This window comes from Dipodascopsis tothii (genome assembly GCF_038497935.1).
Source record: "Dipodascopsis tothii strain CBS 759.85 unplaced genomic scaffold V1510scaffold_33, whole genome shotgun sequence".
In the NCBI taxonomy this organism is placed as follows: domain Eukaryota; kingdom Fungi; phylum Ascomycota; class Lipomycetes; order Lipomycetales; family Lipomycetaceae; genus Neoaidaea; species Neoaidaea tothii.
Window position 1 is genome coordinate 120,256 of NW_027118017.1, and position 14,694 is coordinate 134,949.

At 66.2% G+C, this 14,694-nt stretch overlaps 6 protein-coding genes across 6 annotated transcripts; 3 read left to right on the forward strand and 3 right to left on the reverse strand.

The window, feature by feature from the left end:
- Positions 1-302: 302 nt before the first annotated feature.
- V1510DRAFT_244950 (uncharacterized protein) lies at positions 303-4,464 on the reverse strand. The gene is made up of 2 exons (XM_066930555.1): positions 4,032-4,464; positions 303-3,999 (listed from the first exon to the last, which is right to left on the reverse strand). The coding sequence occupies exons 1-2, from the start codon at positions 4,398-4,400 to the stop codon at positions 538-540; spliced, it is 3,831 nt and encodes a 1,276-aa protein (XP_066787206.1). The 5' UTR covers positions 4,401-4,464; the 3' UTR covers positions 303-537.
- Positions 4,465-4,554: 90 nt separating this feature from the next.
- On the forward strand, positions 4,555-5,671 carry V1510DRAFT_427147 (ubiquitin carboxyl-terminal hydrolase; the record flags this gene model as incomplete). The annotated part of the gene is made up of 5 exons (XM_066935195.1): positions 4,555-4,626; positions 4,656-4,750; positions 4,779-4,992; positions 5,022-5,540; positions 5,570-5,671. The coding sequence occupies 5 exons, from the start codon at positions 4,555-4,557 to the stop codon at positions 5,669-5,671; spliced, it is 1,002 nt and encodes a 333-aa protein (XP_066787207.1).
- A 538-nt stretch (positions 5,672-6,209) lies between these two features.
- On the forward strand, positions 6,210-8,453 carry V1510DRAFT_422024 (Poly(A) polymerase central domain-containing protein). Its single transcript, XM_066934717.1, has 6 exons — positions 6,210-6,307; positions 6,340-6,501; positions 6,533-7,857; positions 7,889-8,091; positions 8,123-8,230; positions 8,352-8,453. Exons 1-5 carry the CDS (start codon positions 6,300-6,302, stop codon positions 8,165-8,167), a joined length of 1,743 nt encoding a protein of 580 aa, XP_066787208.1. The 5' UTR covers positions 6,210-6,299; the 3' UTR covers positions 8,168-8,230; positions 8,352-8,453.
- Positions 8,408-9,857, reverse strand: V1510DRAFT_422026 (ribosomal protein L1p/L10e family-domain-containing protein). Its single transcript, XM_066934718.1, has 2 exons — positions 9,538-9,857; positions 8,408-9,486 (listed from the first exon to the last, which is right to left on the reverse strand). The coding sequence occupies exons 1-2, from the start codon at positions 9,750-9,752 to the stop codon at positions 8,478-8,480; spliced, it is 1,224 nt and encodes a 407-aa protein (XP_066787209.1). The 5' UTR covers positions 9,753-9,857; the 3' UTR covers positions 8,408-8,477.
- Positions 9,858-10,455: 598 nt separating this feature from the next.
- Positions 10,456-12,354, forward strand: V1510DRAFT_404721 (protein-tyrosine phosphatase-like protein; the record flags this gene model as incomplete). Its single annotated transcript, XM_066932276.1, has 2 exons — positions 10,456-11,729; positions 12,348-12,354. 2 exons carry the CDS (start codon positions 10,456-10,458, stop codon positions 12,352-12,354), a joined length of 1,281 nt encoding a protein of 426 aa, XP_066787210.1.
- V1510DRAFT_422030 (uncharacterized protein) lies at positions 12,188-13,502 on the reverse strand. The gene has a single exon (XM_066934719.1). The coding sequence runs from the start codon at positions 13,173-13,175 to the stop codon at positions 12,381-12,383; it is 795 nt and encodes a 264-aa protein (XP_066787211.1). The 5' UTR covers positions 13,176-13,502; the 3' UTR covers positions 12,188-12,380.
- Positions 13,503-14,694: the final 1,192 nt, after the last annotated feature.

The window sequence follows — 14,694 nt, forward strand, 5'->3', positions numbered from 1 at the left end:
GACTTGGCCTTCTTCGACTTCTTGGACTTGGTCTCCTTCTCGGCAACCTTCGAGATCACCGCGGCCTTGGCCTTGGTGTCCTTCTTCGACGGCTTGGACACACCAGATCCGTTCTTGGCGGCGAGCACCTTGGTCTTCTTGACCTCCTTGGTAGCAGTCTTGGCCATTTTATATGATGATTTCTATGTGTATGAAGTTATAGAGTGACCACAGTGAAATCAGTGTGGGATAAGAAGAGGAAATCGGGCGTAGAAAATTTTCTCTATATAAAGGAATCCGGTTTTTTTTTTTTTTTTTTTTTTTGCTGTGGTTGGGAAAAAATTTTGCGCTGCAGGGTAATTGGGACTTTCCTTTGCGGTTGCCAGGGCGACGCGCCCTCGCGGCTGCGTGGACCCTGCCGAATTGCGAAAGTTACCCGGCCATACCCCTGCGTGCGGCGCGGCTCGCGTGGCGGTGGCAGCAGCCGCGCGCTAGCGTAGCCGCCGGGTCAGGGGTAACGTTGCCGGGGCAACCGTGCATTTGTCTATAGTACAGGCCCTAAGCGATATGGGCTTTGCAGTACCGGTCCTCGATCGACATCGCCTCGTACGAGCCCTCCATGGACGTGTAGATACTGTAGGTGTAGTCGTGCACGTCCGAGACCGAGTGCGTCTCGAGAACGCGCTGCTTGCGCGACCGTCCGACCCGCTCGCTGCGCGTGTACGTGAACGAGAATGGCGGCGTGCCGGTGAACTTGAACACGATCTCAGCGCGGTCGCCCTCGTGGATGTCCTGCACGACGGGCGTGCCCTCGGAGACGCGGATCGTCGGCACGTCGTGGATGATCTTGGTGAGGTCGTCCTGGACGCTGACCTTGCAGCTGCTGGCCGAGTCCGCGACCGAGACGACCGTGAAGTTGCCCGGCGACGAGGCCAGGCGCGAGAACGGCGAGCCCGTGGACGCGCGCTGCCGGCGCCCGTTGAACTCGTATTCGATCTCGAACGGCGGCACGCCCGTCAGGCCGAACGCGATGCGGTCGCCGACGCAGTAGTGCGTCTGCGGCGACACGGGCACAATCACGGGGATGTCCGAGACGCTCACGACGACCTGCTGGCTCGCCCGGAAGGTCTCGCGCGAGCAGCCGCGGCCGTCGAGCACCTTGCCGAGGGTAACCACGTGCCGACCGAGGCCGAGCGACGAGTAGATCGACCGCAGCGGGTACAGCGAGTCCTTGATGTTCGAGATTGTGATCGAGTCCGCGTTGCCCGTGTTCTCGTGCTTGATGTTGAGCGTGAGCGCGTACGGCGGGTAGCCCGACAGCTTGATGTTGATCGGCTGCGTGGACTTGTCGTCGGCGTCGGCGTTGACACAGCTTTTGTAGAGCTTGCCGCTGTCGGCAAACGCGGCGTCGGGCCGCGCGTGCACGACCTGCTCGACCACGATTGGCTTGAACGGGTACTTGGCGATCTCCTGCTGATTGTAGATCGAGTCCGAGACCGCCTTGAACCGGTATCGGTACGTGCCGGCGCGTGAGGTCTCCATGTGCACGTTGGCGTACTTGGTCACGGCCTGGAGGTCCTGCGCGACCGGCCGGCTCGAGCCGTCGGCCAGGACAAACTCCTTGTCGTAGAGCAGCGAGAACGGCGGCGCACCGGTCAGCGCGATCTCGAGCGTGTCCTCGTCGCCCTCGCAGATGTCCTTGCGCACGATCGGGCCGCCGCCGCGCCGGTTGAGTGACGGCGAGTCGACGAGCTCAATGCTCGGCGTCTCAAACCAGTTGAGCTCGAACTCGTGCGAGTTGCGCGTGACCGTGCCAGGGCAGTACGCGTCCGTCACGTCCAGCAGCTCGTACACACCGTTGCCATCGACCGAGATGAAGTCGCCGTTGGCGCGCGACTTGCTGACTGTGTGCTTGGACGTCTTGCCGTCGGTGTCCGTATAGCCGTACGTGACACGCCAGGGGCCCTCGCCGGCCAGCCGTAGCGGGATGTTGACGCGCTTGCCCTGCAGCGCCGACGTCTTCATCTTGCCGTCGATCGGCATGAAGCTGGCCGCCGGGCGCTGGCGGCGGACTTCGACGCGCGCGTCGGCCTCGCTCAACGCGGTCTTGCACTCGTTGGCGTCCTCGACCGACAGCAGCGCGACGATGTACGAACCGCCGCTGGTCAGCTCCGGCGTCCGCAGCTTGTACCGCGTGGTCTCGATGCCGCTGACCGAGTGCTGCTTGCGCTTGTTTCCATGCAGGATCTCGTAGTTGAGCGTGAACGGCGGCTGGCCATGGAAGTTGACGTCGAACTCGGTACTGTCGCCGGTGCAGCAGCGCTTGCTGAGCGAGCTGCGGTCGAACGAGGCCGAGGCGAGCACGCGCACGGTCTGCTCGGTCCGGTACAGCGTCCGGTTGAGCTGGATGCCCTTGTAGAGGCTGTCCTCGAGCGAGAAGAACTCGTACGAGTAGTGGCCCGCCGAGTCCGGCCGGAACTGGAGCTGGTGGCGCGTCTTGGTGACGACGAGTCGCTCGGTTTTGACGCTCGTGCGGTCCTTGACGGTCTGGTACCGGACCTCGAACGGCGGCGTGCCGGTCAGGGTCAGGTCGGCCGTCACGCCGATCGAGCCAGCGCACTTGTCCTCGATGTCTTCGAACTGGACCGACAACGTCGGCTCGGCCGGCATGAGCGCAATGCAAGCCGACGACTCGAGGATGTCGCCCGTGCAGAACCCGCCGCGGATGCTCTCGATCGCGTAGTGGCCCGGTTTGCGGATGTTGAACCGGTCGTTGCCGCCGTGCATGGTCAACTCAAGAATCTCGGGCGTCTCGGGTACGCCCGAGCCGTCGATCGAGTTCTCGAGCGGCGTGCGCAGGATCTTGACCTTGTACGGACCCTCCTCGGGCGAGCCGGCGATGTGGACCGGCGCAGCGACCGTGCGGCCCTGCGGCAGGTTCACCGGCCGCTCGGGGTTGCACGTCGTGAAGTGGATCGTCGGGCGCGGGTGGACCAGGAAACCGTAGTTCAGGCCCATGGTCGCCAGCGCCGGCGACTCCTCGCGATCCTTGTCGGCGTGGATCTGCGAGTAGTTGAGCATGTTGCCGAGGCCGTCCTCGACCTCGTCGATCACGTACGACCACTTGCCGACCGTGCCCAGAGACGTGTCGAGCCCGATCTCGACCGTCTGAGGGACGGCCCAGTCCAGGCTCTCGCCCTTCCACACACGGCCCATCGTGTTCGGTCGGCCCTGCACTAGCGGCGACTTGAAGTGATCCGGCTGGATGCTCTGGACCGAGAACACGGCGTCGATGCCGCGCACCGACCGGCTGTACTTGACGCGCAGCGGCGGCACGCCAACGACCTCTAGCGACGGCGAGTCGAGCGCGCCAATACACCGGTCGAGGCCGTTGATGTTCCGGGGCGGCGTGATCACCGCCTGCGGGCACCGCGACAAGAGCACATCGACCTGGAACAGCCGCGCGTCCAGGTTGGATGTGTCCACGACGCGCGCCAGCCGGTACAGGCCCGGCCGCTTGACCGGCAGCCGCACGTTCGAAATCCGCGACGGCTTGGCCGAGTCGGTCGACGGCACGACTTCGGTCAGCTTGCGCAGCTCGCGCTTGGTGTAGTTGAGCACCTGCACTGCAGAGTCCTCGAACTCGACGTGGTAGAGCTGGATCAGCTTGGGCTCGGTCGCGTTGAGCCGCACGGGCAAATACAGCGTCGTCGTGTCCGGGCCAAAGCAGTACACTTCTCCAGACGGGTTCAGCCGGGCCGTGCTCTCGGGCAGGATGTGCACGACGTGCCGGCCCGAGATGTGCGACGCCGGCTGCATGTAGTCCTTGGCCCGCACCCGGTGCTCCGAGATCGACAGCTCCCGGTCGTACACTGACTTGACCGCGGCGCCGAAGAACGCGCTCAGCGGCACCGTCGACGCCGAGCTCAGGAACAGCGTCCACACGGCCATGAGCACGATCTGCACCAGCGTGATTGGGCCCGAGAACGTGAGCCACGGGATCCGAAACAGCGGCAGGATCTGTCGTCAGCGTCGCCACGCGCGCCACTTACAAAGAGAAACAGACCGTCGAGGATCAGGAACTTGAACACGAACGCCAGCTCGGCGTCCGTCGAGCTGGTGCCGCGCCGGATGGCGATCAGATCCGTGATTTTCCACACCTGCAGCAGAACAAACAGGCTGATGGCGTACATGCGCTGCGATCCAACGTCCAGGTACTGCTCCGAGATTAGCGGCGGCGGCAGGCCGCTGCCGGCCACGCGTGGCCGCGCGCCGCCCGCCGGCGCGGGCGTGCCTGGGACGGCCGTTGACCGCGCGGGCGCTGGCGACGCCGGAAACGTGGACGGAATCTTGGCCGCGCTCATGCCGTACGGAGACCGCGACGGCGAGGAGGTCCGTGGCGTGCCGAACGGCGAAGACATTCTGCCGGGATGCCTGCCACGAGAGGATGGGATGCGCGATCTGCTGCTTCGCCGTGAAATTTGCGCTGCCGCCCTGCGCTTGTTTTTTTTTCGTGCGGCGCGCCTCGTTACCCGGCTATCATGACATGCCCCCGCGTCCGCTGGCCGCTGCTACATGGCCGCACTCGAGGATCTCCCGGACGGCCGCCTGACGTTTGGCGGCTGGTGCACGGTAGAGAGCGAGCCGGTGAGTTGCGCCCGGACGCGCTGACCCAGGCCGTGTTCAACCAGATCCTGCTCGATCTTGGCGTCCAGGGCGCGCGCGTCGCCGAGGTCTACTCGCTGGACGACGAATCGCTGCAGAGCGTGGCGTAAGTGCTTTGTGGACGACTGACCCAGTGACGCGCGCGGACTGATATTTCTGTTCCGGTGGAAGGACGAGGACGAGGCGGCGGCAGTGAAGCCGGAGGACGGCCAGGACGACGCAGCGGCGGACGGGCCGGCGGCCAGGGCCCTGGACGACGCCGCCACGGCCGCCACGGACCACGCTGTGGATCCTGTCGCCGTCACCGACACCGCCGTCGTCGCCGGCGGCGTCTGGTTTGCCAACCAGGTACGTTTTTACACGCCAGCGCTGACCAGATCGCTGAAAACGCGTGTGCGTCCGTCGCCCTGCTCAACATCGTGCTCAATTGCTCTGACATGACGCTGGGCCCCCACCTGGACGCGTTCAGAGCGTTCACAGCGTCGTTCGTGCCGCCGTTGAGGGGCCTGGCGTTGGCCAATTTTGAGTACCTGCGCCACATCCACAACCAGTACGGCCGGCCGGCCGAGGTGCGCGAGGCCGAGATCGAGCTCGTGCGTGCGGCCAAACGCAAGCGCGTCCGGCCCGGCGAGGCCACAGACGCATTCCACTTTGTGGCCTACGTGCCAGCCGACGGCGCGCTCTGGGAGCTTGATGGGCTCAAGGAGCAGCCGGCGCAGATCGGCACGTACGCACCCTGTGGCGCGGATGCACGCACGGACTCATGGGTGGCGCAGGCCGCGCCACACATCCGCCAGCGCATCGAGCGCTACGCCGCCGACGAGATACGGTTCAATTTGCTGGCGGTCGTGCCCGAGCCGGTCGCGGACGGTGCCCACGATCTGGCCGAGCTGCAGGTACGTTTTTGCCGGGTCCGCTGACACAGACGTACGCGCTGCGGCGCCGCCACGACTACACGCCGTTCGTGCGGCGGATGATTGCCATGCTGGCCGACGACGGTCTCGTCGAGCCTGTGGTCGGTGTGTAGCTAGTAACCTGCGGTGTGCGGCTATTGTAGTGTCTGTGCACGCGACGACGGCTGTGCCAAATGCGCGGCAATTGCGCCTACTTGCGCTGTAGGTGGTGGGCCAAGCCGCACGCCGTGCGGCTCGCGTTGCACAAAGCACGCGCCCAGGCTGCGCAGCCTCCTCGACGGCCCGTCCGGAGGTTCACCCGTGGCGGTGCGGGGGGTCAAGGGTCAGTGCCAGCCACACTGTGCGGCTCACGTTACACGGGCTACGCGCCTACTTTCAAGCTGCTTGCAGGGCTTTCAGAGGCCCATTCGCAGCCACGCAAAGCCACACAAGCCTCCGGCACGATCCGTCGGCGCTGCCATTAGACAGACGTCTCGGCCGGAGCCGCCGCTGAACAGTCGCCCTCAGCAGAGCTGCGCCCGGGCTCGCTGGTGGCGGTGCGCGACGCGCGGCTCACGTGGCGGCGGACGCGCCGAGCCGCACGAGCCGAGTCCGAGCCGCACACAACCCTAACCTGAGATCATGAAGTGCCAGAAAATTCAACATCAAGCGCCATCGCCACAGCATCGAGCAGGGCTCGCTGCAGACATCGACCAGTGCCGAATCCGCGCGACACCGAGCAGCAATCGCTGGGCCGGCACGATGAACAGGTATGGCGACGCCGCGGCAGCGCTGACGCCAGCACCGGAGGCCTTCTCATGTCGGAGGGCGGCAAGACGTACGGCGTGACGCCGCCGATCTCGACCGCGACGCCGACCGAGAGCGAGATGGCCACGAACGAGAAGCTGATCGAGGAGCTCAAGCGGCAGGGCTCGTTTGAGCCCGAGCAGGAGTCGCAGAAGCGGTAGGCACAGGCGCGGGCTTGCTGACGGCAGCATCGAGGTGCTCGGCAAACTGCAGACGCTCGCTGAGCAGTTTGTGCGCACGGTCAGCCTGCAGAAGAACATGTCTGAGGGCATGGCGCGGGACGCGGGCGGCAAGATCTTCACGTTCGGTTCGTACCGGCTGGGCGTTTACGGCCCCGGCTCGGATATCGACACGCTGATCGTGGTGCCGAAGCACATCAGCCGCGAGGACTTCTTCACGACGTTCGACAAGATCCTGCGCACGCGGCCGGAGCTGGACGAGATCACCTGCGTGCCGGACGCGTTCGTGCCGCTGATCACGATCAAGTTCTCGGGGATCTCGGTCGATCTGATCTGCGCCAAGCTCGACATCCCGCAGGTGCCGCTGTCGCTGACGCTCGAGGACAAGAACCTGCTGCGCAACCTGGACGAGAAGGACCTGCGCGCGCTCAACGGCACGCGTGTGACGGACGAGATCCTCAACCTGGTCCCGCAGACGACCGTGTTCAAGCACGCGCTGCGGGCGATCAAGCTGTGGGCCCAGCGCCGCGCGATCTACTCGAACGTGATGGGCTTCCCGGGCGGCGTGGCCTGGGCCATGCTCGTTGCGCGCATCTGCCAGCTCTACCCGAACGCCATCTCAGCGGTGATCGTGAGCAAGTTCTTCAACATCCTCACCAAGTGGAGCTGGCCGCAGCCGGTCATGCTCAAGCCGATCGAGGACGGGCCGCTGCAGGTGCGCGTCTGGAACCCGAAGCTGTACCCCCAGGACCGCGCGCACCGGATGCCGATCATCACGCCGGCGTACCCGTCCATGTGCGCGACCCACAACATCTCGGCGTCGACCCAGAAGGTCATCATGGCCGAGCTCAAGCGCGGCGCGGCGCTGATGGACGAGATCATCATCGGCAAGCGGCCGTGGGCGGACCTGTTCGAGAAGCACGACTTCTTCCTGCGCTACAAGCACTATCTGGCCGTGTACGCGTCCAGCAAGGGCACCGCCGAGCAGCAGCTCAAGTGGTCCGGTCTCGTCGAGAGCAAGCTGCGGTTCCTCGTCCAGAAGCTTGAGCTCGTCGACAGCATAGCGCTCGCGCATCCGTACGTCAAGACGTTCGACAAGGTTTATTACTGCGCCGACGACCGCGAGGCCCAGCGCATCGCCGACGGCGAGCAGCTCGAACTCGCGTCGAGCAAGGACGCGGACCTGGTCGAGGCCGCCAAAAAGGAGGAGGGCGTCGTCGTCGACGGCAAGGACAAGGACGCAGACGCGCCGGCGCCGGAGCCGGCGCCCGAGGAGGGCAAGCAGGCCGTCTACCGCACGACGTTCTACGTCGGCCTCGAGATCAACATGGACCGTAAGTGCACGCATGGGCGCGCTGACGACAGCCTCGGTCAAGCGGCTGGACATCCAGTGGCCGTGCCAGGAGTTCTACGAGACGTGCAGGTCCTGGAAGGAGTACGACGAGGAGATCAACTGCATCTGCGTGTGCAACGTGCGCAACTTCGATCTGCCGGACTTTGTGTTTGCCGAGGGCGAGGTGCGGCCGACGCGGCAGAAGAAGAGCAAGCGCAAGCTTGCGGACGGCAGCGTAAGTGGTGGCCGAGACAAGCTGACGGCAGTCGAACGGCGAGAAGCGGGCGCGGCCGTCGTCGGTGGAGGCGTAGACGCAGCGGGCTGCTGAGGTAAGTCTGGCCTGTACAGTAGGAGGCGGCGGTGCGGCGGTGGCAGTGCGGCGGCGTGGCCGCACGTGGTGCGGCGCGATGCCGGGCGCGCCTCCAGGGCGCGCCGGCGCGGCCGCCAGGCGGGCGGCAATACGATCTGCCGAAGGCAGCACCCGCGCCGCACGGCGTGCGGCGGCACGCCACAACACCGCACTGCGCAGCGCCGCACGCGCTGCGGCTCAGTCTCGCTAGATCAAAATTACTACTAAATGAATCCTATCCAAACTTTTGAGCTTCACAGCGTATGGTACATTTACTCGCGCTTGCGCTTCGGCGCCGCCTTGGCCTTGGGCGCGGCCTTCTTGGGCGCAGCCTTCGCCGCGGCCTTGGGCGCGGTCTTGGCCTTCGGAGCGGCCTTCGGCTTCGTCTCGGGCGCGGCCTCGGGCGAAGCCTCGGGCGCGGTCTCAGCGGCCTTGGCAGCCTTCTTCGGCGACGCCTTGGCCTTCGGCTCGGCCTTGGGCTTCTCCGCCTTGGCCTTCGGCTCCGCCTTCGCCTCGGCCTCCTCGGTCTTGCCCTTCTTGATCGCCTTGCCGTCCTTGCCCTTGGCCTTCTTCACCACCTCCTCGCCCTCGGCCTTGACGTCGTCCGCGTCGTGCAGCTCGTCCGCCAGGTAGATCGGCAGCGACACGCTGTCGGCCGTCTTGATGTAGACCGACCGCACGCCCTTCAGGCCGCCCTTGACCACCGGCTTCTCGCCGCCAGCCAGCGCGCCCATCACGGCCGTCACGTTCGCGGCAATCTGCTCCGGCGAGAACGTCGTGTAGCCGATCTTGACCGACGTGCACACGCCCGGCGACAGCACGACCGTGGCCGAGTTGAGCGTGCGCTCGATCTCGGCCGCCACGCGCCGCGACGACACGCCGGCCTGCTCCGCCGCAACCGCGTCCTCGGCCGAGACCTCGGGCTTCTTGCCCTTGTTGGCCTTGTTCGTGCGCGCAATGCTGCCCTTCGCGCCCGCGCCCAGGACCGAGATCGGCACCGGCAGCTTCTTGTGGCCAATGAAGGTCTTGCCCAGGATCGCCGGCAGCGCCGTCACGATGCGCTCGTCCGCCACGAACAGGTCGTACTCGTCGCGCAGCTGGCGCTTGGCCTCAAACGTCTTGAACTTGGTCTTCAGCTTCGACACGCCGATGATCCGCGCGATCTGGTCCTTGCTCGCCGCCTCGTCGCCCAGCAGCGCGTTCTTGTACAGCCGCTGGGGGTCCTTGGTCAGCAGACACACCGACGTCGTGTCGGCCGAGTACAGCGGGTGCGGGATCGTGCTGGCCAGTCAGTCGGGTCCTCTCGCGGCCGTGCGCGTCGGCCGTACTCACATGCGCTTCGGCTTCATCACCACCCGGTCCGCCAGGAACTTCTTGGTCGTCAGGATCAGGTACACGCCCTCCTTGGCGCCCTCCTGCTCGTCGTCGTCGCCCAGCAGGTTGCGCTTCTTGGGCTCGCCCTCGCTCTTGCTCTGCGCGTGCTTCAGCAGCGCGGCCGCCGCCTTCTTGGTCTGCGCCGCAGACACCTCGGTGACGGATCCAGCCATGTTTCTCGTCGCCTGTGTTCTCTGTCCTCGTGTGCGCCTGATATCGCGCTGTTCCGGCTGGGGGTCTGGCAAATTTTTACAACGACCGCGGCCAAAAAAATTTTTTTATCGTCAAAGTCCCAATGCAAACGCCCCTAAGCGTTACGGTGCCAACGTCTGCGGTCCAATTTTGTTTACCACGGGACACCGTTGGAAATCCAGCAAGAAACGGGGAGATCAGTTCGATTTGTATCGAACGGTCGCTATATATTTATCGGAGCAGTCGGCAGCGGAGCGCAAACGCGCGCACGGGCCGTATCAAGCGCGTACAGGCGATCTGAGCGGTTTCCACGCGGAATCCGCAGTCGGACCGAGCTCGTGGACGGCCCCCCAGCGGTCGCCAGGACAGCAGCGGGCGCGCCAGGCGGCGGGCGAACGGGGACGACGAGTGCGCGAGCCAGAGCGGCGGCAGCGGACGGCAGAGTCGCCGAGCAGACGCTCAGCGACGGATCAGGGGCGGCCAGGAGAGGCCAGCAGCGGCCGACAGCGGCTGCGGGAGCGCGCGAGCGGCGGCAGGCGGCCAGCAGAGGCCGGCAGCGACCAGGCGCCGCGCACAGGCGGCTGTAGACGCGCGGAGGCGCCGCGCAGAGGCAGATCAAGGGCGGCGACGGGCAGCGTCCGCGCCAGCTGAGCACCAGCAACCACCTCACCTCCTTCTCACACCATGGCCGAGTTCCTGCGCTCGGCGATCGCGTCGCCGCGCATCCGGCACTACGACCCGCTCGCCAAGACGTTCCTTGACCTGGCGTACCTCGAGAAGAACATCATCGTGTGCTCGATGCCCACGAGCGTCTTCCCCAAGCTCATGTACCGCAACTCGCTCGCGGACCTGCGCAAGCTGCTCGACCTGCGCCACGGCGACAACTGGCACGTGTGGGAGTTCCGGTCCGAGGGCGCCGGCTACGACGACGCCGAGCTCTACAACCGGGTGTCGCACTTTCCGTTCCCGGACCACAACCCGCCGCCGTTTGCGCTGATCCCGCAGATCACGTCGAGCATGCACGAGTTCCTGAGCCAGAGCGCGGACCACACGGCGATCCTGCACTGCAAGGCCGGCAAGGGCCGGTCAGGGACCATGTTCTGCTCGTATCTGATCGCGCAGCACGGCTGGACGGCGCAGGAGGCGCTGGCGCACTTCACGTCGCGCCGCATGAAGTCGGGCTTCGGCGAGGGCGTGTCGATTCTGTCGCAGCGGCGCTGGGTCAAGTACGTCGAGACGTGGGCGCGCGACCCGGCGCGCGAGTACCGCGACGTGACTGTGGCGGTGCGCGAGATCCGCATCCACAACCCGGACAACAACCTGGAGATCACCATCTCGGGCTTCAAGGAGCACGGCCGCAAGATCGTGCCGGAGTACGTGTTTGCGGAGGACGACCTGGTCGACCAGCGGCTGCCGCGGCCGGCCACGCCGGCGCGCACGCCGGTGGTCTCGCCGGCGGCGACGCCGCGCGCCACGCCGCGCACGTCGCCGAGCGTGGCGTCGACGCTGTCGTCGTCGCCGCGCCACAAGCGCCAGGAGTCGCCGCCGCCGCGCGACGCGGCCAAGGACGACATCTACGGCAAGAACGGCTCGCTGCGCCGCCAGCCCTCGCTCGATCACGACCAGCACCACTGGCACCACGAGCACCCGAACGACGCGCCCGACAACACCGTGTTCGTGTACCGCCCCAAGGCCGACGTCGTGCTGACGGCCGACATCAACGTCACGGTCGAGAAGCACAAGTACGGCCCGGCCGGGCTGTCGTTCCTGACGGCGACGTCGTTTGCGTGGTTCAACGTGTTCTTCGAGACCGCGCGCGGCGCCTCGGCGGGCACGTTCTCGGTGCTGTGGGAGGAGATGGACGGCTTCAAGGGCACCAAGAAGCGCGGCGGCAAGGTCTTTGACCGGATCGAGATCGACTGGGTGGTCTCGGACCAGGCCGCGCCGCTGCCGGACGCGTCCGCGAGCACGGACGTGGCGGCGGCTGCGCCCGCGCCGGTGGCTGGGCCGGCGGCTGCGCCCGCCGGCGCGCCCGCGGCCGAACCCTTGGCCGACGCGCCGGCCGAACCCTTAGCCGCACCCGCCCCCGCCCCGGCCGATCCTTCGGCCGCCGCCGCCCCCCTCCCCGCCGGCCCCTGCTAGCCCGCTGCTTTTTGATACCTCGTCCAGACGCCGGCGCCCGCCGTCGCTGTCATTTTGCGCCGCATCTACGAATACGCAATCTGCAGTCCATTTCGCATACCATCTTGCTCCATTTGCCGTTCTTGCACGCCCACGGGCCACCTCGTCCCGTCTGGCCCTGTCCCTTCCTCTCTGGTTCTGTTTCTTGCCCGGTTCTGTTTAGTGTTGACTTGTTGTCCTGGTAATAATGCATAGATTCATGGCATCCGTCGGGCACGTGCGGCTCAGCCGCCCCGTCCGTCTGTTACCACTGTATAGCTTGTGTAAATGTTTTTCATTATAGATGTTAATCTTAGACGCCAATAGAACACGTTCTGGATTCTGCTACAGGCAACGGCCAACTGGGGGATGCTTCTATTTGTACATACAGTTCACTTGGTGAACGCGGTCGGCAGACAATAAAGGCTATGTACGGAGTCTGCGTCGCGCTAGACGATGATCTCGCCGGCGTCGACGAACGCCGGCGCGTACGGCGCGCCGGTGGCCGCCGCGGACGGGATGCTGACCGCGGCGGGCGAGAAGAGGTACCACGCCTTCATGGCCGCGATCGCCGCGCGGTTCTTGGCCTCGGACAGCGACGCGCCCTGGCCCTCGCCGAGCTTGTGCGTGCCCGAGAACACGCCGACGACGTAGACCGGGTGGCGCGAGTGCCGGCCGGTCTCGGCGAGCAGGCGCGAGACGGGCGCCTCGAAGCCCTCGCGCGCGCACAGCCGCGCGACCTCGCGCGTCGGCTGGTCGAACCGGAACATGGCCGCGATGTCGACCTGGCGCGAGAGCACGTGGTCGTAGATGAACGTGCGCGTGGCCGCCGCGCTCTCGTGGATGCTCATGCCCGCCACAATCGCGCGCACGGCCTTGGCCATCGCCTTGGACTGCCGCTCGGCCGCGTGCTTGATGCCCGACACCGTGCCGTCCGCCGCGTGCGTCGTCACGTACGACCGCTCCTTGTACTGTGTCAGCGCGCCGTCGCGCGCCTCGACCACGCTGCCGTACTGCAGCCGGCCGAGCACCTGCTCCTCGGCCACGTCCTCCACCAGCGCGCCGCGCACGGCCCGCGTCGGCGCCGTCTCGATGCCCCACGCCCGGCCGACCTGGTTCAGCGCCTCGTCCGAGACGTACGCCCACGCCGCCTCGTCCAGGATCGCCTGCGGCAGCCGCGGGTACGTGCACACGAGCCACTCGGTCACGTAGTACTCGAGCAGCGTCGTGCCCAGGTGCGCCATGCCGCCGTTGTGTGCGTACTCGGACAGCGCCGTGGCCGACACCAGCGACCGCGCCAGCGTCGTGAGCTCGTAGGACTCCGGCAGAGCCAGACGCGCGTGCAGAGCGTGCAGCGCCGCGCTCCGGCCCGCGGCCTCCGCCGTCAGCGTCTTGGTTGTCCGTGTGCGGTAGCCGCCAAACTCCGTCCGCGTGGCCGGCGCTTCGTTCTTGCGCTCGTAGATGTACTTGCGCTCGCCGGGGAGCCGCACCGTGATGCGCGGCTCGCTCGCGCTGCTCACCGCGCGCACGAACTGCCGGCCACCGCTTGCGCCGGGCCGCGCCCGGGCGATCGCCGCCGCCGCCTGTCTGAGTTGGACCATCCGTCCGGCCATTGTCCCTCGTTCAGCTGCTGTGCGCTGCTGTGGCTTGAGCTGCTGAGCACTGTTGTGCGCCCTGTGCGTGCGCTTGCGTGCCCTGTGCCGTGCGCCCTGTGGTTGGCGAGTCTTGCTGTCCGGTCGTGCGAGTCGACGCGGTTGATCCTGAAAAAAATTTCTGCAACCCAGGTTGGGCAAGGCCGGCGGTTAGGCGGCCGTGACCACGTCTACGCAAGGCTCCGACGGCTACCAAACACCGAGCGCCGCACGCCGAGCCGCACACAACCCCAACCCTCGCAGTACTCTCTGTCATCCAATCACCACGCCCTAATTTCGGATTTTGAAAACTCACCGCCGAATTTTATCAAACATCATACATCACCATGGGTGGAGGAGGAAGATATCCGTTTCCGAAGGTGAGTGCAGACGTCCGCTGAGTCGAAAGTGAGCTGCCGCTGCTGCTGTCGGGCGGCCGCGAGATCTGGCCGCCGCCGAAGCTCCGGCTGGTGCCGGTGGGGTCGCGACGGCGCGCAGCCGATGCGCTGCGCGGCCGAGGCTGCGCCCATGGCCGTCACGGCGCCGTTCATCGCTATAGGAAGAGGACGTCTACGAGCCATACCCGCTCCAGGCCTGCCGGCTTGCAGTCTGGAGCTCGATTTCGCTGGTCGTGCATGTCTGATGTGTCTCTATCGAGCCAAAACGCCCGGCCGCCGCACGACGCCGACGGTCGTCGAGCCTGCAATTGATGTCTTGAGGGTCATGCGACGGCGTGCGACGACGAATGTGCGGCCTGGCGAAATCGGTGTTGCGCCGCACTTCGTGCGGCTCGACGGGTACGCGTTCCAGACTGTCCATTCTGTGGCGGTGCGACGGGCCTGCGCCGAGCTGTCGAGACGCTTTTCGAGCGGCTATATGCGGCTGTATGCACGAAGGCTGCACCGCCACAAATAAGCCAACGCGGCGACCTCGGTGGCGGACCCTGCGGGCGGCTATATGCCTGCCCGGAGGGCAGCCACCTCGACGGAGTCGCCGCCGGAGGCTCATTCATGGCGGTACAGCCTCCGGCGGCGACTCCGTCGAGGGTAGGCCCTGCGGGCGGCTATATGCCTGCCCGGAGGGCAGCCACCCTCGACGGAGTCGCCGCCGGAGGCTCATCCGTGGCGGTGCA